This window comes from Cavia porcellus, unplaced genomic scaffold, assembly GCF_034190915.1.
Source record: "Cavia porcellus strain 051 isolate PalLab524CR breed Dunkin Hartley unplaced genomic scaffold, mCavPor4.1 scaffold_50, whole genome shotgun sequence".
NCBI classification, from domain to species: domain Eukaryota; kingdom Metazoa; phylum Chordata; class Mammalia; order Rodentia; family Caviidae; genus Cavia; species Cavia porcellus.
This window is the reverse complement of record NW_026947533.1, coordinates 4,527,232-4,553,844: the sequence shown is the minus strand read 5'-3', so window position 1 is coordinate 4,553,844 and position 26,613 is coordinate 4,527,232. Positions and strand designations below refer to the sequence as shown.

General features: G+C 36.2%; 1 protein-coding gene and 1 pseudogene across 1 annotated transcript; both read left to right on the top strand.

The window, feature by feature from the left end:
* Positions 1-8,259: 8,259 nt before the first annotated feature.
* LOC134475036 (zinc finger protein 136-like) lies at positions 8,260-9,458 on the top strand (the record flags this gene model as incomplete). Its single annotated transcript, XM_063244402.1, has 3 exons — positions 8,260-8,280; positions 8,538-8,886; positions 8,971-9,458. Coding segments are annotated over exons 1-3 (858 nt in total), but the record flags the coding sequence as incomplete, so codon positions are not given.
* A 7,637-nt stretch (positions 9,459-17,095) lies between these two features.
* Positions 17,096-26,613, top strand: part of LOC100734289 (olfactory receptor 9G19-like) — an 88,751-nt pseudogene continuing 79,233 nt past the window's right edge.

The window sequence follows — 26,613 nt, the reverse complement described above, 5'->3', positions numbered from 1 at the left end:
CTTTGACCCAGTTTGATAACTTTCTTGTAGTTAAACATTTCTTAGGGACAGTACATTGTATTGCAGATAGGCTGAAGGGGGGGGGGTAACAAGAAACTGAAACTTAAAAGATTTTTTGGGAAACGGAGACTTAACCTAAGAATGGGGAGGCGAGGGGAAATTACAAGAAGCTGAAACTTATGTCTACTGGAGATGGAATTTTATTCTCTATTTAAATGGCACATATAGAACAGAAAGGGGGCACATTGATTAGAACTAGGTGAGATAGGTTTAAAGTGGGTTAGATTACTGAGGTTACTGAGGAGGTAAATTAGCACAATAGAGAAGCAGAATACAAAAAATGTAAAAGTGGCCTTTTATTTAAAGAATGTGGAGAGGAGACCATAGCCACCAAGGTTTTGGCTCCCCTCCCCCTGGACTAACTATGGGGTTATGTGGTTGTGATAACTCAGACCCCGGAATAAAATCCAACGAAGCAAGAAATTAAAATTTAGGGAGCAAAGGTATTATTTTAGGCCAGGCCTGGCAAGGAGTCTCTGGGAGCCAATTTGGAGACTGGGCATCTGACAGCTAAAAGTCAGGGCGTTTATCTTGTAAATCCACAAACAGATGCTGGTCACATAATGCAAGGAGGGGGATGGGGTGTGGTGCACTACAAAACAGAAACATGGTGCCTTACATTTCATGGGAAGAGCAAGATTCAGATAACAAGTAAGTTTTCCTGTAAACAAGCAAGTTTAGATAAGAAGAATCCTGTTTTCCTCAGCAGAGACTAGAAGTCTAGCAGTGATTAACAACTTCTGTTATCTTATCTTAGCATCACATCTGTTATTTTTAGGGGGCAACAAAGGTTAACGTATCAATTAGGTAAGATTTTACAATTCTTTACAGAGGAGAGCATTGATTGACATACTAATTAGGTCATCCAGCAGGGGAAGGGAAACACACATATACAGTAAGGCCAAGTTACAGGTATTGCTATGATACAAAAATAACGAAGATATTTTTCTAGACTACAACAGAGGTATATGTGACTTTTGAGTGGATCTGATGCTTGGAGGGGACATTGATGTCATGCAAGGAGCTGATGGGAATTTTCTTTAGGGCCCTGGGAGAGAAAGAGGAAGTTGTAATCAAGGAAAAAAGAGGAAGTGGCCATATGAGTAAGCATCCCTGATTTGCCTTCTTCCACCTTCAACTACCACCATGAGGTTCTGTAATTGTTTCTAGGGCAAAACTCTTTCAAGTACACCCTTCAGTTTCAAGGAAGAAATCAAAACAAAGAATTTTTGCCACCTGTCTTCCTCTATGGCTGGTAGTAAACCATTCATAAGAAATATTGTTAGTCATTTCCTTAATGCATTGTAGATACCATAACCAAAATTACAGATCATTTCACTTTCAGAAAACAAAAGTAGCACTTAAAGGCAGGAATAAAGCCCTTTAGTGCAAGCATTCCTGGAAAGGTGAGATCAACATTGTAGAATACAAACTACTACTGATTTATCTGACTTCAGGAAAGAGAAAAATTTATAATGATATTGCTATAGAGTAATGAATCTCCCGGTCTAATATGTCTGATATGAGTTTGTGTTCTCTAAAGTCAAAGAATGAATTTTAGGAACAACAAAAATTAAGAGCACAATATACTTATTGAGAGAAAGAAAGCTACATGAGAGAGAGAAGGAGTCCTGAGCGGGATGCCAAACACTGTCCTTCTAGGGACCTTTATAGAGTAAAATCATGTGGTGAGATGAGTTTAAGGTGGGGAAAAATTGGAACTCACAATGCAGATGGGCATAAGACGGGACAGAGCTGTGGTAGCCAATAAGATTATAAGTTCATGTAAAGTTGATTAAATTGGGAACAAAGTTGGAAGGGAGTGTCATAGAAAGCAGGAATTCTTAGGCAGCAGTGACTTTTCCCTTAGGGTTTTGGGAGGGTGACTCATGAGTTCATCAGGATGATAGGAAATATTTAAAATGTCCGTCTTTAGGATAAGGATCCTTTTCTTTGAATGGTGACTCCTAACCTCCTCAGAGTGCTATGGAACTATTTAGAATATCAGTCTTTAGGATATGGATGAATTTGCTTATCATTTGTCTTGAGACTTGGCCCATGGCATGAGGTGTTATAATAGATACCATAACCAAAACCAAAACCATAACCAAAATTATAGATAGTTGCCCATAGTTGCATGGTATCTGGTCTCCTGCATAGACTCCTTGGAGGACCTAGCCCTGCCTCATGCCAATACTATTTAAATAACTCAGGTGCCTGTAACAGTACTGCTTGGAAAATTGATTACAGATGTCTTGTGCTTGGGGTGAATGATCTGGGAATGACAGTGTGCAATGTATATACCAATGTTGCCCCCTGATTGACATGTTTTGAAATTTAATTTTAGTTGATGTGTTCTTTTTTCACTGAAATAAAATGGATTTGAAAATTAAAAGCCTGAGGTGAAGCTCTTCAGTACAAACACTCCTCTGGTCGAGATGAGTTCACCACTATAGAGGAATGGCAGCTCCAGAAGTCTCTGCACTACAGTCTATCATTTGGGATCCTCTCTTGCAGGGAGGGATTTCATTCCCTGTTGATTCTTTACTCAGAAGGAGGGCAGTAGAGCAGGGGTCAATCAGTGATGCAGGGGCAGGCTATATGAACTGTCCAATCAGGTGTTCCATTGCTGGCTGTGACTTCTGTCTTTTCCAGTATCTCAGCATGATTTACCTGTTCTGCATACAACAGTGGTAGCAAAATGCTTGCTGGATCTCACTTAGTACTTTTGATGTCCTGTGGCCTGATTAGCAAAGAACCTGAGAGATCCTGCAGCCATGGAATGGTGAAGCTGTGGATGAGAATCCAGAAATAGGGTAGATTGGGTGAAACCAATTACAAGTATTTAGGAGTAGTTCTGCTGTCTGGAGCCCCAGGTATTTAGTTAGCTTTAGCTCCTGAGGTCCTCCAGCATTGGCTATGGTTCATTCACTGACCCTTTTGCCTCTTGCTGTTGGCAAGGGTGATTTAGGGTTCGCAGAACCCTGGCTTCACTATGACAGTAGAAAACTCAAGTATCATCTTTGAAATACACTGCTGGCCTGGTACCTCCACCATCTTAGGCATTGGAAGGAGCTTGGGAAGACACTGGCTATGATGCTTTTTGTAGCTTCTAGAGCAGAAATGAGCTAGATCTATGCTCTCTTTCCTCAGAGTAGCAGATCTGGAATGTCTGAAGTTTATTAATGTCTGTAATGCAGGGCCTCATAGCCACAATGGCTCAACTTAAACTTGGGCTTTTTTGTATTTATAATGATCTCCTAAATTTATATTCTCTTATTTCCATCCTCAGGACAGGTAGTGACAAAGGTCCTGAGGATTCAGAGATTTGTAGTAGTGTGCGTCATTGGAGAAAGGCTTCCCAAACACCTGGTGAACTCCTGTGTATTATACAGATCATTGCAAATTATTTCTGAACATAATTATTTAGGTGGCACTACTGCTCACAGACTAGGTTTGTGGGAATAGCCATAGAGTTTTGAAGTCTGAGAAAAATGAAGCAAATATGAAGTTTTATCAAGGCTAGGGTAAAAGTTTGTGAAGGACTAATTCCAGAAAGTGCTACATGTTAAATTCTCATCGAAAAATGCTGAAATTTAGGCATTTGCATGGACATATACTGGGGATATCCTTTGAATGGAAAGGAATACAGGTGTCATCTCTGAATTAAGAGCTGATTTAGTAGCTTGGTTGTACATAGACAGTTTAAATATGGAAATGCTCTGCAATGGACTTTTCTAAGTGGTGTAAAGGAGGAGCCATCAATAGAAATTTTTCATTTATATCAAAAGTTAGGCATGAAGGGTTTTCTTCTTAGGATGGAACAGAGAAGTGTAGAAAGGATGTGAAAATGATTGACAGGATTTAGGAAGCAAATAGCAGGACATACAACAGAGAAGGTCTTTACTGAAAGTCAGGTAGTTCTTAGAGTAAGTATAAAGTTAAAGTTGGGTTCTGATTGCTTCATTGAGGTGATCAACACCAGCTCTGGCAACAATCAGTATTCCTTATCCCTGTCAACCTATGAATTTTGTGTTTCATACTTGAGATCTAATTTTGATTATCTCTACTTATGCCCCAGTGTCATGAAGGTGAAATTTGAATATTTTTGTAGCAAGGATCAAACTCATGATCTATGCTTTCCAGGCAGGCGGTCATGCCAGTGAGCTAAATACTCAACTATGAACATATTTTCTGTGTAGTATGAAAGATATCCACATTGTTTCTCAGAAAGTGTTGAGTATTGTTGGAGTTTTTCTGTATTGTATGGCTATAATTTTTTAAAACAAACCAAAGCTATTTTATGTAATCACTTTTTAGATTTCACATTGTTTGTGGGGTATCTCAGTCAGGGTTTGTCTATTTTAGACAGCTCTGTAACTTTAGGATAGCCGCAAGTTCAAGGAAGAACTCCATCACCAGCCTCCCAACATATAATTCTTATATCTGAATTGAAAGTGATCACTTGGTGACAGTGAGCTATAATTTACAGCTTGGGCCTGTTTTCATTTTATATACATATTTTTAAAATATAGCTGTTTTCCACTAACATTTGAGTTATTATTTATGTACCATATTTGATGTTATATATGTTTTGTTCTATGAAACCAAATTCATATTTCAAAATGCTGCTTAACTATATTAAGAACAAAGTACTCACTGGCCTAAATGAGATTTGAAGATACATCTTCCATAGTCTATCAAAGTGATTGATGAGACTTTTTTCTTTTTTTAAATTTTGAAATAGATAAAATACAACAGAAGAAGGCAGAATAAGCCCAACTAAGATCATACAGTGAAATTGGTACACAACTTCACAACAGGTTACTGGGATAACAGTAGTAGGTATCACAGTATATTTCATTATCTTTATAATAGTTTTTCTTTCAAACATGTATATCAAAATGAGATGAAATACAGAACATTATAGAACTTATCAAAACAGAATATTGAATAGAGCAGTACCATTAATCAGTATAGAGCCAAACAGTAATAAAAATATTTGCCTTCAAAGAGATAGTAGAAGAAAGTCCCCCTTATTTGCTATGGTCAACTTCCAGGAGACGCTCAGATTTCTAGTTCATTTGCTAACGGGGTTGGGGGGGGGTAGGGGAGTGACAGGAGTAGAGGGGTAGGGGAAATGGAATATTTGACTCTAGGTGGTGCATCAGTAAGTTCACTATTGCTTAGTAGAGAGACAGGATGGTGTTTGGTTTCACAGCATCCTAAGTTTCAATATTGCATGTATCTCAGGAGCTGCTGCTGGTTCTCCCCCTGGAAGGACTGCAGTTTGGAGACTGCCACTGCTCACCAGGGAAGGCAGATGCTTGCCTGGCTTCCCAGTGTCCTAAGTTCCAACATGGCATGGATCTCAGGAGCTGCAGCTGGTTCTCCCCCTGGAAGGGCTGCAGTCGGCCAAACCGCCACCACTTACCAGGGAGTGGTGGTGCTTGCTTGGCTTCCCAGTGTCCTAAGTTCCAATATTGCATGGATCTCAGGAGCTGCTGCTGGTTTTCACCCTGGAAGGGCTGCAGTCTGCCAAACCACCACCGCTGACCAGGGAGAGGAATTGCTTGCTTGGCTTCCCAGTTGATTGATGAGATATTTATTTGTCTCTGTGCTTTGTGGTTGCTGGTCCTGCAGGCTTCTCACTGTGAGCTGTACTTTAGAGACAGTGCACAGGGAATCTTGCAGTGACTCAGCACAAGAATCAGTACTCCTATTTGCCTGTTACATTAGCAGTGAGTTAAAATCTAGCATCAACTTTGCTGTCTTCAAAAATGTGTATATACACAAAATTAATGACAAAGACATGGATTTAATTTGAAGAAATCAGTCTTCATTCAGCTGTTTTTTTCATTTTATTAGTTTAGTTTTGTTTTATTGAGAAAAGCTTTCTGTATGTATATCAGCTGGATTTGAACATCCTATGGAGCCTAGAATTGCCCTGACCTCAGCGAAACCATCCTGGCTCAGTCTTTTGAGTGCTGGGATTATAGATATGCACCACCACACTTTGCTTTTGATTCAGATTTGTAGGAGAGAGTTTAAGATATCCCAAAACTGGGGTCTCAATCTTCCTTTGAGAAATATATGTATGATCCTTTAGGACGCAGTGATCTTTGAGGATGTGGTCGTGAACTTCAGCAATGAAGAGTGGACTTTGCTGAGTCCATTCCAAAAGAACCTCTACAGAGATGTGATGGGCGAAACTGTTAGCAACATGATTGCGATAGGTAAGGATGAAATCTTTTTGTCACTCACGCTGTCAGAATATTGTTTGTTGCTCATCAATGCTGTTTCATTAAAAAGAACATGAAAATATTTTTAAAACTACCTCAAATCTGGACACGTTATATCATATATCTAAACAAAATGTATTAATTTGTATATATTACTCTAATGAGTCCTGGTATTTCTATGTCTACAATTCAGGAGGACTTGGGAATATCCAGGAAGCTGAAAAAGAATGCAAAATTTACTGGAGATACTTAAGGTAATCCACATTCACAAGGACAAGGAATGTTCCTGAGTAATTAGTGAGTCAATAGAAAAATGACCACCATTCAATTTAATGTCAATAATATTCTCTGAAGATATGTAAGCTAGGGTATGTATAATGAGTGAATTAAATCATGGAAATGTATGACATTGCATATAGATGTATACAAAAGGCATACACTTTGAGTTATGACATTCTGTCTTCAGTTTTTGTACACATATATACATGTGAATGCAACACATTCATTATCTAACAAATTTTGTACCAATATATACATGTGAATGCAACACATTCATTATCTATAAATTGCTATGATTGCAATAGATTTGAAATAAAACTGAGTGCTCGTGTTTCCAAGCCATGTTCTAGAGAATCAGCCATTCTAATTAAAATTCTTAGTAGGCTGGTGGAATGTTAATGCACTCATTTTGAATATCAGTATGCAGTTGTCTCTGGAAATTGATCCCCTCATACTTGTCTTGGTTATATTTTTAAAATCTCAAAATATGCATAAAATACTGATACATGCTTACTCATTTACAAAGCAGATAAAGTTATAATAGATCAGGCCTTGAAGAAGCTTAGCTATCTATCACTGGATTTGTGAAGAAGGAAAATGTTAATAGACTCTCTGTGATTGTGCATTCTTATAAACCCAGCACACTATGAATCAGATTTTGCAGAATGGCAAATTCAAGTTCAAACTTCAAAGCTTAATGATCAATGAAAGTCTCTTAAAACGGATTTTAAAAAGCTATAGATATTATGCTAATACCTGTTGTTCATTTCCAGCCTGGAAAAGAAAAAAATGTTTTACATAATGTCAAAAAATAAATAATATAATGTCATTTGCCATAAGAAACAGATGGGCCTTTCCCCCAGCATTTGAGAGAAATAGCTCAGCTATAAAACGTAAAAGGTCACAGGGTTTCTTTTAGATAGGAAACCAAAATAAAAATTGTGGAATGAAGCAAAAGAGAATTAATAGATAAAAGTAAGACTGACCATATGAAAAAGGGAACTACAAGTTAAGGACAGAAGCAAGATTGTGATGGGGAACCATATCAGAATAATCTGTCTGTGATACACGTAAGTGCCCATGCCCAAAGAGAAGCTAAATATTCTGCATTTCATAAGGTACCACCTTTTAAGATTTCTAAATGTGTACCAGTCTTTTGGGAATGGCTGTTTTCAGGCCATTCTGTTGCTTCATGGTCAGAATTTCTTAGGCATTAAAAACAGAACTTGACATTAATGCAGTCATTAAACTGAGACCCATTTCACTGTGAATTTTTCTTTTTTTTTTAATTTAATGTAAGGAAAGATTAAATAAAACAAAGTAAGTAGAAATAATACTACATTCAAAGTGAAAATGAACAGTAAGAAATCACAAGACGATGATTACATATGCTGCTCATAGAAATAGTTAATCAAATACAAAAGTGAAACATATGAAATAGGGATTCAAAAAGCAAGACTGCGAACAGTTTTATTCAACTCTCCAACAAAACTTAGTAATATAGTTATCAATCTGATATATGATTTTTTTCTTTACAGAAATGACAAGCTAGGGAAATTCTATGGACATACATCTTGGAATCTGTGTAAAGAAGTATTCCTTTGTACTGCAGGAGGTAATGTGAATGTGAAAGAAACAGAAACACACCACAATGTTCAGACCCATGAAAAATATTGCAATGGAGGGAACCCCTATGTATGTAAGAAATGTGGGAAAGGTTTTAACACATGGGGAAATTGTGAGAAGCATGAAAGAATTCACACTGGAGAGAAACCTTATGTATGTAAGCAATGTGGGAAAGCTTTTATGACACAAGGACATTGTAAGGAACATAAGAGAATTCACACTGGTGAGAAACCTTATGTATGTAAGCAATGTGGGAAAGCTTTTACCAAACACGGACATTGTAAGGAACATGAAAGTATTCACACTGGAGAGAAACACTATGTATGTCAGCAATGTGGGAAAGCTTTCAACACAAGGGGAGGTTGTAAGAAGCATGAAAGAATTCACACTGGAGAGAAACCTTATATATGTAAGCAATGTGGGAAAGCTTTTACCACACATAGATATTGTAAGGTTCATGAAAGGATTCACACTGGAGAGAAACCTTTTGTATGTCAGCAATGTGGGAAAGCTTTTAACACACGTGCACATTGTAGGATTCATGAAAGAATTCACACTGGAGAGAAACCCTATGTATGTAAGCAATGTGGGAAAGCTTTTACCACACATAGATATTGTGAGGTTCATGAAAGGATTCACACTGGAGAGAAACCATATGTATGTAAGCAATGTGGGAAAGGTTTTAACACACGGGGAAATTGTAAGAAGCATGAAAGAATTCACACTGGAGAGAAACCATATGTATGTAAGGAATGTGGGAAAGCTTTTAACACACGTGCACATTGTAGGATTCATGAAAGAATTCACACTGGAGAGAAACCCTATGTATGTAAGCAATGTGGGAAAGGTTTTAACACACGGGGAAATTGTGAGAAGCATGAAAGAATTCACACTGGAGAGAAACCCTATGTATGTAAGCAATGTGGGAAAGCTTTTATGACACAAGGAAATTGTAAGGAACATGAGAGAATTCACACTGGCGAGAAACCTTATGTATGTAAGCAATGTGGGAAAGCTTTTACCAAACACGGACATTGTAAGGAACATGAAAGAATTCACACTGGAGAGAAACCATATGTATGTCGGCAATGTGGAAAAGGTTTCACCATATCTGGACATTGTAAGCGACATGAAAGAATTCACAGTGCAGAGAAACCATATGTATGTAAGCAATGTGGGAAAGCTTTTAAAACACAGGGAGATTGTAAGAAACATGAAAGAATTCACACTGGAGAGAAACCATATGTATGTCAGCAATGTGGGAAAGCTTTTAACACATGGGCAGGTTGTAAAAAACATGAAAGGCTTCATACTGGAGAGAAACCCTATGTATGTAAGCAATGTGGGAAAGCTTTTACCACACATAGATATTGTAAGGAACATGAAAGAATTCACACTGCAGAGAGACCATATGTATGTAAGCAATGTGGGAAAGCTTTTACCACACATAGATGTTGTAAGAAACATGAAAGAATTCACACTGGAGAGAAAACGTATGTATAAGCAATGTGGGAAATATTTTACCACACATAGATATTGTAAGAAACATGAAAGAATTCACACTGGAGAGAAAACATATGTATAAGCAATGTGGGAAAGATTTTACCCTACATTGACATTGTAAGCAACATGAAAGTTCACATTCAAGAGAAAACCAATGTATATAAGCATCATGAGAATGATTTGAGCACACATACATATTTCATAATGCATGAAAATCTTCACACTTGGCAGAAAACTTATATATGTAAGTAATGTGGGAAAGGTTTCAGCAGAAATGCTCATTGTCCAATACATGAAAAAATTTACACTGTTGAGAAAGCCTGTGTATGTGAAGAATGTGGGAAAGCTTTCATCACACATGGATACTGTAAAATACATCAATGACTTCACGCTGGTGAGAAACCCAATGTATATAACAACGTGGCAAAGCTTTTACTGCATACAGTCATTGCAAAACACATGAAAGAATTCACTCTGGGAAGAACCACTGGCTATGTAAGCAAATGGAGACACTCTCAGCAGCCAGATTGTAAGTGAAATACATGAAAAAACTCACACTAGAGATAAATCCTATGTGTTATGGGAATACTCTCAGCACACATGATCATTGTTACATATCTGAAAGAACTCACTGGGTAGAGATCCTATGTGGATTAACTATGTGAGAAATATGGCAATCCATGTTTGTTGTTAAATACATAGAAAAAGCATCGCTCCTCAGACAGTTTAGATCTAAGTTTACTTTAAAAATCCCAAGGAGACCTGAAGAAATAACCAATACAGAAGTTTGATATGAATATTTCTTCACAAATTTTCCAGAAATGACAAATCTGTGGTGGAGCTCTACTGGAGTGCACATGTTGTATGGTTGTCAGTTAACCACTTGTACCTCTTTAGATTTTTTAAAATGTCTTTGTGCTTCAACATGGCATCTTGTAATTAAACATGGTAAACTGAAATGGGCTTTTAACTTTCAAGTATGGATAGTGTCTATGTACTTAATATTTTGTCTTTAAAATTGAATTTTTATGTTTTTTGGTAAATTGCAATGTTTATTTAAAGAGATAAAACAGAAAAAAGTGTAGAAATAATACAGAATTTCAGAAAAATAAACAATAAGAAATCACTAGTTGATTAGTTACATATTGTCATCTTAGGAGTAGTTGTTCAAGTTACAAAATAAAGCATACAAAGTGATATTCAAATAATGACACTGCGAACAGTTCACCTCAATGATCAAACAAAAACTTATTAATATGCTTATCTGTCCTTCACACTTGTTTTATTTCTTAAAGAGGGTAAGATTAAACATGACAAAACAGAACAGAACAGTTCATAAGTAAACAAGTTAAGGAAACACAGATTTCAAAGCAAGTCCACTGGAGATGTTCACTGTCTATCTTACTGTCTCTAGTTTTCTTCCAAATAGTTGTTCCCATCTAGAATGCATTGAATATATACTGAAGGTTATAGAACTAATCAAATAATTACAGGATGATGTAGGCTTTTTCAGTCTTCAAACTGATTTTGGGGAAGTCGATAATAACTACCACAATGTCTCTCATTCTCTTCATAGTAGCTGTCTTTATCTTTGTGTATGCTGAAATTGAACATAAGAGAATAGACTAATATCACTCTCAACCGTGAAAAATAGCATCCTGAGAAGGAGAAAGGTGAGGAATTGCCTAAAAAAAAAGAAGGCAGAGGGCATTGTTAAAAGTGTATCAGGATTTAAAAGTTACCGTAGACTTATTGCTCTGGTTAGTTTGATTATATTTTGTTCCAGCCTGTCTACTCACATTAGATTTGAGGGCACAGAGAGATAATACAAAAAATAGCAGGTTATAACATGGTAACTATCCTTAATTACCTATTAACTTAAAATGAAACCCTGTATTACTTATATTGTCTTCTATGACTGATCTTCTTTGAAGCTGGTTTGTTTGAATGTTATTTGGCCTTGACTGATTTTATTCACATTTGGTATGCTTGCTTGTACCAAGTCCAAGAGCAGAGGCAACTACTGTGAAGATGACAAGATGTAACATATGTACTTTGGGGAGCAGGGGATTTAGCTCAGTGGCTTAAGAACCTGCCTGGCAAGTGTGAGGTCGTGAGTTTGATCTACAGTACCAAAAATAATTTAATAAAAGATATCCGTTCCAGGTTTGATTATTTTTTTATTTAAAGAGAAAAAAGAAAGGAAATAAAAAACAAAGCATTAAAAGTGTATAAATAATACAGAATTTCAAGAAAAATAATACAGTAAGAAATCACTGGTTAATAGGTTACATATTTTCATCTTAGAATCAGTTGTCCAAATTATAGAATTAAAGCGTATAAAGTGGACATTCATACAGTCAGATTGCAGACAGTTCCATTCAATGATCCAACAAAAGCTCAGTAATATGGCTTTCCATCCTACACACTCAAACATGCAGTTATATCCCTTATACCACCTTCATTTCCTCTCTTTTTTACAATAACAATTACACTTTTTGTGTTTTTTTACTGCCACAGTTCTAACTACTTTTTTTGAAGAGAATAAAACCTAACATGACTAAAAAACAAAAGATTCGGTTAGAACAGAAGGATGGGCATAGTACATGATGCAAAAATAGAATATCAGGTGATCAAAAATGGGTAAGAGTGTGCCTCTTGCTATTTTTAAAAAGAGTTGCCCATCTCATCAGGTATAATAGAATTGATCAAAACAGTACAGAACAAGACCAATAAAACCTACACTGGAGACCTTACAGTATTTCAAAACAAGATAATAATCAAACCATAATGGGCATTATAGTAAATCTTATTGCCTTCAAAGTGGTTGCCTATACCTTCAAACTTGATACTATCAAACAATATAGAATTCAGTAAAATCAGACAGAAAAAGATGAGGAGAGCAATAGTGGGGTTCAAATCAGGCTAATAAGAAAACAAAAATGTTACTATAATATATCCCGCTATTTTTTAATTTAGTTTTCCCTTAATTGAAAAAAAATTAAGAAAACATAGATCGATTTTTGAAAAAGAGTGGAGATTCAGATAAAAGAGGACATTGTAATAGAACAACACTGGTCAGAACCGAACTATTTAAGCATCATTGTGTTTCACCCCCCAAATAATCTAACATAATATTAGTCACCATAGTGCCTCATTCCTTGAATTATTTGAATATAACTTTGTATACTGTAGCATCAAGCATATCAAGACAGTGTGAAGCCATTCAAGAGAATGAAAGAATTACAGGGTATTTAGAACCAGTTAACAGAAAATGAAAAATGGTTTCTATATTATCTCTTTGCCTATAAAAATTTTGCTTATATTGTCACGTATAGTAAACTATAGTAAGATACAACATGTTAAAGCCAGTGGAAACAGATGTACAACTGCTTGATGGGACTTCGAAACAAGACGATATTAAATCACTAGCTTTTAGGATGTGTTGTTTTCTTCAGAATAGCTATTCATTCTATCACTGACACTAAAATCGAACAACCCAGGTTAAAACCATTGCACTTAATGAGTATGTTTATTTTTTTATCAGGATTGCATTGAATCTGTATAAAATTTTTGGGAGAATGGCCATTTTCACAATATTTATTCTTCCTATCCATGAGCAAGGGATGTCTTTCCATTTTCTGAGATCATCTTCAGTTTCATCTTTCAAGGTGTTATAATTTTCCCTGTATAGGTTTTTTACTTCTTTCATGAGAGTAATTCCTAAATATTTCATTTTTTTGGTTGCTAGTGTGAAGGGTGTGATCTCTCTTATTTGTCTCTCTGTAACTTTGCTGTTAGTGTATAGGAATGTATTGATTTTTGAATATTGATTCGGTATCCAGCTACATTACTGAATTTCTGTGTTCTATCTAGGGGTCTTTCAATGGAGTTTTGGGGATCTTCTATGGAGAGTATCATGGCATCTGCAAATAGTGATAATTTAACTTCTTCTTTTCCTATATGCATTTTATTTCTCTCTCTCGTCTATTTGCTCTGGCCAGTATATTCAGTACTATATTAAATAGGAGTGGTGATAAGGGACCTCCTTGTATTGTCCCTGATTTTAAAGTAAATGTCTTCAATTTTTGGCCATTTAGTATGATATTGACTGTCGATTTGTCATAGGCAGCCCTAAGCATATTGAGGAAACGACCATCTATTCCAATTTTCTGTAAGGTTCTTATCATAAACGAATGTTGAACCTTATCAAAAGCTTTTTCTGCATCTGTAGAAATGATCATGTGATTCTTACTTTTGGCTCTATTGCTATAGTTTATTACATTTATTGATTTACATATATTAAACCATCTCTGCATGCCTGGGATGATTCCCACTTGGTCGTGGTGTATGATCTTTTTGATTTGCTGCATCCTGTTTGCCAATATTTCACTGAGGATTTTTGCATCTGTGTTCATTAAGGAGATTGGTCTGTAGTTCTCTTTTTCAGTTGGGTCCTTCTCTGGTTTTGGTACTAGAGTAATATTTGCTCCTAGGAACAATTTAGGAAGAATTGCTTCCCTTTCAATTTCATTGAAGATTTTGAGGAGTGTTGGCATTAGGTCTTCTTTGTATTTCTTGTAGAATTCTGCAGTGAATACCTCTGGGCCTGGGCTCTTCTTTGTAGGTAAAGATTTAATTTCATCTTCAATTTCATTAATAGAAATTGGTTTATTCAGTGGTTTTACATCTTCATTACCTAGCTTTGGTACTTCGTATGCTTCTAGGAATCTGTCTATTTTCTCTGTGTTATCAAACCTTTGAGAGTAGAGGTTTTTGAAATAGGTGTTGATGATCTTCTGTATTTCTTTAGGGTCTGTAGTAATTTCACCTCTTTCATTCTTTATTGCATGACTTTGAGCTTTTTCTTCCCTTTTTTAAATAAGGTTAGCTAGGGGTTTATCGATTTTATTTATTCTTTCAAAGAACCAGCTCTTTGATTTGTTGATTTTTTGAATTGTTTTTTAGTCTCTATTGTATTGATTTATGCCCTGATTTTTACCATTTCTTCTCTTCTTTTGGCATTGTGCTTGACTTGCTCTTCTTTTTCTAGATGTTTGAGGTGTGACATCAGGTTATTTATTTATATTCATTCTGTTTTCCTAATGTGGGAACTCAGTACAATAAATTTTCCTCTGAGAACAGCTTTCATTGCATCCCACAGATTTCAGTAAGTTGCATTTGTGTTTCCATTTGTTTGTAGGTATTGTTTAATTTCTTCTTTAATTTCCTCTGTGATGCACTGATTATGCAAGAGTGTGTTATTCAGTTTCCATGTGTTTGTGGGATTTTTGCAGTATCTTTCACTATTAATTTCTAATTTCATAGCGCTATGGTCCAATAGCATGCAAGGAATAATTTTGACACTTTTGCATTTTAAATATGTTCTATGAGTTAATATATGGTCTATTTTAAAGAATGATCCATGTACTGCTGAGAAGAATGTGTATTCTGTTATTGTTGGGTGGAATACTCAGTATATGTCTATTAAGTCCATTTGTTCAAAGGTGCGATTCAGTTCTTTTATTTCTTTGTTGATTTTCTGTCTGGTTGATCTGTCCATTGATATCAATGGTGTGTTAAGGTCTCCTGTTAAAATTGTGTTACTGCTAATTTGGTTTTTCATTTCTGTTAGTACTTGTTTTATATAACTGGGTGCTCTGGAGTTTGGTGCATATATATTTAAGATAACAGTCTCTTCCTCTTGGAGTTTTCCCCTAACCAGTGTGTAGTGACCTTCTGTATCCCTTCTGATCATTACTGGCTTGAAGTTTATATTGTCTGCTAATGGAATAGCTACCCCTGCTTTTTGTGGGGTTCCTGTTGCATGAAGTATTGTTTTCTATCCTCTGACTTTTAGTCTGTGAATATCCTTTTGCATTAGATGGGGTTCTTGGAGACAGCATATCAATGCATTTTGTTCCCTGATCTATTCTGCCAGTCTGTTTCTTTTAATTGGTGCATTGAAACCATTTACATTAATGGTTAGAATTGTTGTATATTGGTTTATTGTTGACATGTTATCTTTCTGCTGTTGCAACTTTATCTTTCTGCTCTGTTTAATTGTCTGCTTTGTTAATGGCTTTTTCCTAAATGTATCTAGGCTGTCTTTCAGTATTCTTTGCAGGGTTGGCTTGATGATCATGAAGTTTTTCAGCTGTTCTTTGTCATGGAAGTATCTTATTTCTCCATCAATTTTGAAGGACAGTTCTGCAGGGTACATCAGCCTAGTTTGGAAATAATTTTCCTTTACAATCTGAAATACTTCACTCCATGCTCTTCTTGACTTTATTGTTTGTGCTGAGAAGTCTACTGTGATTCTGATAGGTTTTCCATTATAGGTGATCTGTCTCTTCTCTCTGACAGCTTTAATATTCTATTCTTTTGTTCAGTTTCTGTGATGGTCATTGTTATATGTCTGGGTGTAGATTTATTTTGGTTATGGCTATTTGGAGTTCTATATGCTTCATTGATCTTGATATCAGTTTCCAATCTCGTGTTTGGGAAATTTTCAGCTATTACTTCTCTAAATATCCTCTTGACATCCTTTATGTTGTCCTTCTTTTTCATTTATCCCTATCAACCTTATGTTGTTCTGCTTTGCGTCATCTTGCAGGTGTTGAATAGTTATTTCCTGATTTCTTGTGGTATTTTTAAAAGATCTTTCCTTTCCTGTTCACTGGCTGCAATCTTGTCTTCGAGGTCTGAGATTCTATCTTCACATTCATTGAGGCAGTTTTTACAAGTTTCAATGGAGTTTTTGATTTCCTGTATATCAGTTTGCATCTGCTTTATGTATTCTGTTTGTTTCTTATAGAGTTCATCCAGGGATTCTATCTTTTTGTTTAGTTCCTCCAATTTTTTAACTGTGTCTTCTTTAGATATGTTCAGAATATCCTTCATTTCTTTTAACGTTTCTTCTTTTACCTATGAGATTATTTCTAGTTTGAATTTCTTTAATGCTTCCCAAAGTTGCTTCTTTATTTCAGTTACTATTATTTCAGGTATTTCAGTTATGTGGAATGTGTTTTCTTCTATGCACATAGCTCCTAGGCTTTTTTGGGATTGCATGGATGTTTGAGATTGCATTTTGGACTATCGTTTTGTCATTTTGCTGTATTTTCAAGATTCAAGTGTTGTTCCAAGTGAGGGAGCGAGTTCCCCCGGGATTCCATGCCTTGGCCAAACTTGCTGGCAAGTAAGGAGTTCCCCCTTACTGGAATTGGAATCTGTACCTCAGCCCCACTAGCTGGTCCCAGCAGGAATCCGCAGGCTGGTCCCCAGGTGAGGAAGAGTTACCCCAGACTGGGAAAGGATTCTGTGCCTTGGCCCAACTCCCTGGTTCTGACTCGCTGGTCCCAAATCACTGGTCCCGGTGGGCAACCATGGGCTGGTCCGCAGGTGAGGAAGGGAGTTCCCCCAGACTGGGATGGGACTGTGTGCCTCAGCCCAACTTGCTGGTCCTGGCAGGAAACCACGGGCTCTACATCAGGTTTGATTATTAACTGCTTTCACATCCTATAATGTCTTCAAAGCTGTGTTTTTATAAAAATAGCTATATAATGTTGTGCTTAATTATATAGTCCCTGATGAGGTGGACAATTCTACTGAAAATTATAAGAGAAAGCATAGTAAGTACTGTATATCACCTGATATTGTGGTCTTATATATCACTTTCATATCATGATTTTCTAGGAATTTGTTTTGTTGTCTTATTTTGAGCTGTTTTCCCCCATAACACAGAAAGCATAGATATACAGATAGAGAGTCACACATGGGAAGAATTTCTAACCTATTTATTGGAACAAATAATATAATGCATAATGTAATGAACAAATACTCTGAAGACGAAGTGACACTAAGAAACCCAATGCTAATTCTGTAGCATTATGATATAAAATTGAGTAATACTATTATTCACTGTTCAGAGTGATATTAGTCTAGTCTCTTATTTTTTTGGGAATTGTAATTTTAACATGGCATTGCTTTAATCTTTTGACGCACATGCTTCATTTTCTCTTTCATAAATGATGTTTATGAAGTTGATGCAATATTTGGCATTAAGATATACATTTGTAGAGGCTTGAAGTATGTGTTTTTGACAAAGTTGTGTTCTTTTCACATAATTTGTACATTAATGAATGTTGTGTTTTCCAAGTTGTGACAAGACATCTGCTGATTTCCTAACATCACTGGATATCATACCATGTAAATTATGTTGCCTGATTTTGTTTCTCAGTGGAGTCAAAATTTGTCATTTAAGTGAACCTTTGTTTTTCTAACCATCAGAATTTTACTTGTTATGTTTATATTACATCTTTATTTGATAGCAAGGTTTCCCCACATGTACCAAATGTAAACCATACTGCTGTGAATTTCTGATTGTGCTATACTGACAGCATCATAACTTGTCTCCAATAGCACATCATGATATATATATATCAATATCTCCAGAAATTATAAAATTTGGCATGATTTATGAGTAACCATAATTTGAAATCAATTTTTCTTAACTGTGGAGTTGTTTTGGTTTAAAAGGTTGTTATTGGTTGTATCATGCAAATGCCTTTATTTTATTTCTTGATGCTGTTAATGCATTATATGTTTAATAAAATATTATTTAATAGGGCCCTGGGTTTTACCTCAACAGACAGAAGTACCTGCATGGCAAGTGCCAAGTTGTGAGTTTGATCCCAAGTACCTAAAAAAAGTGATTTAAACTGCAAGGAAAGCAAATAATTTCATTTGTGAAGATGTAGATGAACAAATTTCAATTGAATCTGTCAATGGTAAATTAAACAGTGGTAATAGTCATATTTAGAATCTAAGGTTGTTCAGGCTGGGGATTGAGCTCAGTGGTACAAGTACCATCCAGGCAAGCACAAGGTCATGTGTTCAATCCCTGGAACCAAAAATAATTTTCTACAATGCTCAACGATGTATGCTATGAGCATAATTATTGAAATTGATAGTTGTTCATTCAATGGCTCAATTTTTCTTTTGTGGTCTACAAAATATCTACAGATAACATGATAAATGCAGTGAATTTTATACTGTCCTCTATACTATGGGTATTTGCTGAGAGTTGTTTTAGGTTTTATTTTTCCACATACTTGAAAGCTGAAAATGTTTGGTGATGCTAGGTAGAGAAACTGTGATAATTAGTTTTTCATTTTAATCATATATTTCACTATATCCATTAAGTACATTTTATTTGCTACAATTATGCTAAGAAAAGTTGATAAATGATTCTTAAATTTATAGGCAGATGAGTTAGTTAGAAATATAGGCAGTCAGTGATATAGGGGAATGAAACTCCTGACCTACTATGTATCAGTTTAGGTTTTCCAAAATTGAAGAATGAATAATTAAGCACAATGGAGGTAAGAGCAGAATATATTTTTTGAGAGAAAAAAATTGAGAAGATTTTGCTCCAGATGGGGTATTTCAGCACTGGAGGTGGAACCAGGGGACATTTACCTTGAGGTCAATTTCCCTTCTCTTTTTTTTAAATTTTATTTAAAAGGAAAAAGAGCAAAACAAAGCAGTGTAAAGGTACAAGTAATACAGAACTACAAAAAAAAAAAAAAAACAGTAAGAAATCACCAGTTAATAGATTACATATTATCATCTTAGAGATAGTTGCTCAAATCACAGTATCAAAGCATACAAAGTGGACATTCAAACAGTAAGACTGCAAACAGTTGTGTTCAATGATCCAACCAAAAACATTAACATGGTCAGCTATTTAACACCCCTAAACACACTTGCAGTTGTATCCTTTAGAGCTCTTTTTTTCCCTCTCTTTCTTACAAAAAAATTTACACATTTATTACTCCTTAGTTCTTATTACTTTTTTGGGGGGGAGAAAATAAAGTCAAATACAGCAAAACAAAGCTGTCAGTCAAAACCAAGGATAGACATAGCACATGATGTAGAACAGAGTACAAGGTTATCAACAATGGTTATCAACGTTGTCTCTTGTTTCCTTAAAAAGAATTGTTTATCTCATTAGATATTATAAAGTTGGATAAAACAGTAGAGAACAAGACCAATAAAACTTAGGCATTGTAAACATTAAAGGACTTCCAAAGGAGACAATAGTCAAACCAGAATGGGCATCTTAGTGAATCTTATTGCCTTCAAATAGTTGCCTATACCCTCAAACTTGATACTATCATACAGAATGGAACAGAGTCTAATCAGTCAAAACAAGATCGTGGGAGTATTACAGGACTTCAAAACAAGTTAATAGGAAATCAAAAAGAGTTACTATTATATATCCTATTTTTTTACATTTTTCCCCTTAATTAAAACAAACATAAGAAATAACTAAATATTTTTTTAAAGAATAAGGGAGAGATTGAGATAAAACAAGACATAACAATATAACAATAGAGGTCAAAGCATGACTGTTTCAGCAACCTAGTGCTTCACCACCAAATAACCTGACTTAATAGTAGTTACCATAGTGTCTATCTTTTTCCTTGAAATATTTGGATAAAACTTCATATACGATAGCTTCAAATATATCCATATCAAGAAGCCCAGAATAAAGCCTTTCTAATTAATAAGTGAAAACTTTATAAGGCTTCAAGGCCACATAATGGGGAATCATGATTACCACATATTTTTATATATTTGAATCATTACTTACATTAGGGAAACTATTCGGTATTCACACATACGAGATTGATTTATTTCACTTATGAGTATGGTCTCAAGCTGTGCCCATTTATTGATAAATATCTCAATGTGATCCTTCTTTATAGCTGAATAATGCTCCATTGTATAGAAATACCACAACTTTTTTATCCATTCCTCAGTTGATGGACACTTGGGTTGTTTCCAAGATTGGGCGATTACAAACTGTGCTGCTATAAACATAGGTGCACATATATCACTGTGGTATGATGCTTTCAGTTCTACTGGGAATATGCCTAGAAGTGGAATAGCTGGAATAAATGGGATTTCCAATCCCAACTTTTTGAAAAATATCCAGATAGACCTCCACAAATGTTGTACCAGTCTACACTCCCACCAACAGTGCAGGAGAGTTCCTTTGTACCCACAGCCTCTTCAGCATTTGTTTCTGTTGGTTTTCTTGATCCTGGCCATTCTTTCAGGAGTGAGATGGTATCTCAGTGTGGTTTTAATTTGCATTTCTCTAGTGACCAATGATGATGAGCATTTTTTCATGTATTTATTTGCCATTTGCATTTCTTCATCTTGGAATTGCGTATTCATCTCAAATGCCCATTTTTGGATTGGATCTTTGAATTTTGGAGGTTTATATGTTTTAGACAAGAGTCCCTTGTCTGAGAGAGAGTTCACTAAAATCTTTTCCCAGTTTGTGGGTTTTCTTTTCACTATGCTGGAGATTTCTTTTGACATGCAGAAACTTTTTAATAAGAAGTGGTCCCAGTTATTGATTCTGGGAAGTATTTCCTGTGCGGTTTGAGTCCTGTTCATGAATTCTCTACCTACCCCTACGTCTCCAAGGTTTCTACCCAATTTGTCTTCCAATAGATTTAGTGTTTCTGTTTTAATATTCAGAACTTTGACCCATTTAGATTTTAATTTAGTACATGGTGACAAACATGGGTCTAGCTTTAGTGTTCAGCAAATGGAAAGCCAGTTTTTCCAGCACCATTTATTAAAGAGACTGTCGTTCTTCCAGTGAACCTGCTTGGCTCCTTTATCAAAGATAAGGTGGTTGAGTGTGTTTGTAGTTGTGGTTCTATCTTCTAATCTATTCCATTGATCTTCAGCTCTGTTTTGATTCCAATACCATGTTGATTTTACTACTATTGCTTTGTGGTATAACATCAAGTCAGGGATTGTGATGCCTCCTGCTTTGTCTTTGCTGCTTAGAATTGCCTTTGCTATTCTGGGTCTCTTCTGGTTCCAGATGAAATTTAGGAGTGATTTCTCTAGATCTATAAGGTATGTTGATGGTATTTCTATTGGGATTGCATTGAATCTGTATAACAGTTTTGGGAGAATGGCCATTTTCACGATGTTTGTTCTTCCTATCCATGAGCAAGGGATGTCTTTCCATTTTCTGAGATCATCTTCAATTTCCTTTTACAGTGTATTATAATTTTCACTGTATAAGTCTTTCACTTCTCTTGTAAGAGTAATTCCTAAATATTTCATTTTTTTGCTTGCTAATGTGAATAGTCCAGTTTCTCTTATTTCCCTCTCTGTGATTTTGATGTTCGTGTATAAGAATGCTATTGATTTCTGAGTATTGATTTTGTATCTAGCCACATTACTGAATTTATTTATTGTATCTAAGAGTCTTTCATTGGAGTTTAGGGGGACTTCTATGTAGAGTATCATGTCATCTGCAAACAATGATAATTTAACTTCTTCTTTTCCTGTCTTTACCCCTTTTATTTCTCTCTCTTGCCTAATTGCTCTGGCTAGTACTTCCAGTACTATATTAAACAGGAGTGGGGATAAAGGACATCCTTGACTTGTGCCTGACTTTAAAGTAAAGGCTTTCAATTTTTGGCCATTTAGTATGATGCTGGCTGTTGGTTTGTCATAAATGGCCTTTATTATATTGAGGTAAAGACCATCTATTCCAATTTTCTGTAAACTTCTTATCATGAATACATGTTGGACCTTATCGAAGGCTTTTTCTGCATCTATAGAAATGATCATGTGATTCTTATTTTTGGCTTTATTGATATGGTGGATTACATTTATTGATTTACATATGTTGAACCATCCTTGCGTTCCTGGAATGAATCCCACTTGGTCATGGTGTATAATCTTCTTGATGATTTGCTGCATCCTATTTGCCAATATTTTATTGAGGATTTTTGCATCTGTGTTCATTAGGGAGATCGGTCTATAGTTCTCTTTTTTAGTTGGGTCTTTCTCAGGTTTTGGTACTAGAGTAATATTTGCTTCCAGGAATGACTTAGGAAGGATTGCTTCCCTTTCAATTTCATTGAATAGTTTGAAGAGTGTCGGCATTAGGTCTTCTTTGTATTTCTTGTAGAATTCTGCAGTCAATCCGTCTGAGCCTGGGCTCTTCTTTGTAGGTAAGGAGTTAATTAAATTTTCAATTTCATTAACAGAGATTGGGTTATTCAACAGTTTTACATCCTCTTCATCTAGCTTTGGTACTTCACATGTTTCTAAGAATCTGTCTATTTCTTCTGTGTTATCAAACTTTTGAGAGTAGAGGTTTTCGAAATAGGTGTTGATGATCTTCCGTATTTCTATTGGGGCTCTAGTGATTTCACCTTTTTCATTTCTTATTGCATGAATTTGAGCTTTTTCTTCCCTTTTTTGATAAGGTTGGCTAGGGGCTTATTGATTTTATTTATTCTTTCAAAGAACCAAATCTTTGATTTGTTGATTCTTTGGATTTTTTCTTAGTCTCTATTGCATTGATTTCTGCTCTGATTTTTATAATTTCCTCTCTTCTTTTGGCATTGGGCTTGACTTGCTCTTCTTTTTCTAGCTATTTGAGGTGCAGCATCAAGTTATTTATTTGTATTCGTTCTGTATTCCTGATGTGGGAATTCAGTGCAATAAATTTTCCTCTCAGGCCGGCTTTCATTGCATCCCACAAATTCCGGTAAGTTGTATCTGCATTTTTATTTTCTTTTAGGTATTGTTTAATTTCTTCTTTAATTTCTTCTGTGACCCACTGATTACTCAAGAGTGTGTTATTCAGTTTCCACGTGTTTGCAGGATTTTTGCAGTATCTTTTATCATTAATTTCTAATTTCAGAGTGCCATGATCCCATAACATGCAAGGGATGATTTCAACGCTTTTGCATTTATTTCAATATGTTCTGTGAGCTAATATATGGCCTATTTTAGAAAATGATCCTTGTACTGCTGAGAAGAATGTGTATTCTGATGTTGTTCGGTGGAACATTCTGTATATGTCTATCAAATCCATTTGTTCGCAGGTGTGATTCAGTTCTGTTATTTCTTTGCTCATTTTCTGTCTGGTTGATCTGTCCCTTGGTATCAATGGCGTATTAAGGTCTCCTGTTACAATTGTGTTATTGATAATTTGAGTTTTCATTTCTGTTAATAGTTGTTTTATATAACTGGATGCTCTGGAGTTTGGTGCATGTATATTTAAGATAGTATCTCTTCCTCTTGAAGTTTTCCCCTTACGAGTATGTAGTGACCTTCTTTGTCCTTTATGGTCATTGTTGGTTTAAAGTTCACATTGTCTGCAAACAGAATGGCTACTCTTGCCTTTTTTTGGATTCCTGCTGCATGAAGTATTGTTTTCCATCCTTTCACTTTCAGTCTGTGAGTATCCTTCTGGGTTAGATGGGTTTCCTGTAAACAGCATATGGTTGGATTTTGTTTCTTGATCCATTCTGCTAGTCTGTTTTTTTGATTGGTGCATTGAGACCATTTACATTAATGATTATTACTGTCAAATGCTGGTTTATTGTTCACATATTAACTCTCTGCTGTTGCATCTTTATGTTTCTGTTCTGTTTAATTATCTGCTTTGCTTAGTGGTTTTTTCCTTTGTGTATCTAAACTGTCTTTCAATATTTTTTGCAGGGTTGGTTTGGTGTTCATGAAGTTCTTCAGCTGTTCTTTGTCATGGAAGTATCGTATTTCACCATCAGTTTTGAATGATAGTTTTGCAGGATACATCAGTCTAGGTTGGAAATCATTTTGCTTTAGGATCTGGAATACTTCTCTCCATGCTCTTCTTGACTTTATTGTTTGTGCTGAGAAGTCTGCTATGATTCTGATAGGTTTTCCTTTATAAGTGATCTGTCTTTTCTCTCTGACAGATTTTAATATTCTACTCTTGTGTTGGATTTCTGGGATGGTGATTATTATATGTCTGGGTGTAGTTTTATTTTGGCTATGACCATTTGGATTCCTATATGCTTCACTGATCCTGATATCGGTTTCTGATCTCATGCTTGGGAAATTTTCAGCTATTACTTCTCTAAATACCCTCTTGACGTCCTTTATGTTGTCTCCTTCTTCTTCATTCATCCCTATCATTCTTATGTTATTTTTCTTTTCATCTTCTTTCAGTTATTGAATTGTTGTTTCCTGATTCCTTGTTATTTTTAATAGATCTTTCCTTTCCTGTTCACTAGCTGCAATCCTGTCTTCAAGGTCTGAAATTCTATCTTCACTTTCATTAAAGCGGTTTTTACAACTTTCAGTGGAGTTTTTTATTTCCTGTATATCTCTGTGCATCTGCATTATGTATTCTGTTTGTTTCTTATATTGCTCGTCTAGGGATTCTATCTTTTTGTTTAGTTCCTCCAATTTTTTATCTGTGTTTCTTTAGATATATTCAGAATCGCTTTCATTTCTTTTATCATTTCTTCTTTTACCTGGGAGATTATTTTGAGTTTGAATTTCTTTAAAGCTTCCTGGAGTTACTTGTTAATTTCAGTAGCTATTGTGAATGGCTGATATTTGAGGTGAATGGCATATATTTTCTTCTATATACATTGCTCCTAGGGTTTCTTGAGATGGGCTGGAGGTTTGAGGTTGTAATTTGGTCTTTCGTTTTGTCATTTTCCTATATTTCTGTGTTTCAAGTGTTGTTTGAAAGCTTCCTCAGGATCTGTTGGAAACCCCCTTCTATGTTTGCAGCTACTGAGACTCTGGCACCACCTTACCCCAAGCCACTGGGCCTTCAGAACCAATGGCCCTCCTCTGCCTGTTCAGAACTCTGCAATTCCAGATAAACTGGGCCTCAGGGACACTGTGCACCCATCTGCCTGTTGGAAGCTCCACAGCTCTCCAAGTGCAGCTGGGATGTGGAGGTGGATGTAGAGGCCTCAAACCCACTTCTCCACTTCACTGCACCTGGAAGCTGGGAGGGTCCTGAACAGTCTGGGATTTGGGCAGAGTGCACTGAACACTCACCACAGGCCAAGGTGCCTCTAGAACCTGCTATCCTACCCTGCTTGCTGAGATATCCACAGTCCTCCAGACACACGGGGAGGCTGATGCAGGTGCCCCAGATCCACCCAGCCCCTCCTCTGCACACTGATGGCGAGGTGCGGGAGTCCCAAACAGGCTGGCCTCTGGGGATAGTGTGGGCCCGCCAACCTGTTGGAAGCTCCACAGTTCTCCAATTCTTTCCCTTCTCCTATGCAACTTACCGGTGGCATGAAAAGAGTCCCAATCAGCTACTTGCACATCAGCAATGCCACTTTTAAGTACCACCTCAATGGAAAACTATATGTATGCCCGCACATGACATTTTTACTTTGTATTCTCTCTTTTACCACGCCAAAAATCCTATCATTTGGTTCCCTGACCACTAAGGCAGATTGAGTGGTTCCTGGGAATCCCTCCCATTTTGAGTTCCTCTGCCTTAAAACCACCTCTTTCTTTCTCTGGGACAGTTTGCTTGCCACTGCTAATCTGCATACAACTACAGCCTTACTCACTGAACATGGATGAGACACCGTCTGGGTTTTGTTGTTGTTGTTGTTGTTGTTGTTGTTGTTTGTTTCTGTTCATTAGCCAGCTTGGGGTTACTAGTTTCCACACTCCTTAGGCCACATGGCTAGAGGTAACACTGAGATTTTTGTGTGCTGAGATCCCGCCCTGCTCTCATGGTTACCTGCCAAGAAGAATGGGTGCTGGGACTTTGCCTGTCACACTTTCAAAATAGATTATGATCTCTTATGTTGTGTGTGACTGAGCACAGCTTCCACGTTCCTTGGGGGAGCTACAGCTCTTAGTTCCTGAGGTGAAATTATTCTCTCAGCTCCCTTATAATTCAGTCATGGGGACCACTTCCTGTCCTCCACAAAACACACCTCTGTGGTGCCTGGTTCATAACCTTGGTGCTTTTGGCCTCTAAAAGGCTACAACAACCAAAAAGTTGATCTTTTATTTATGCTTTTGTCACAATGTT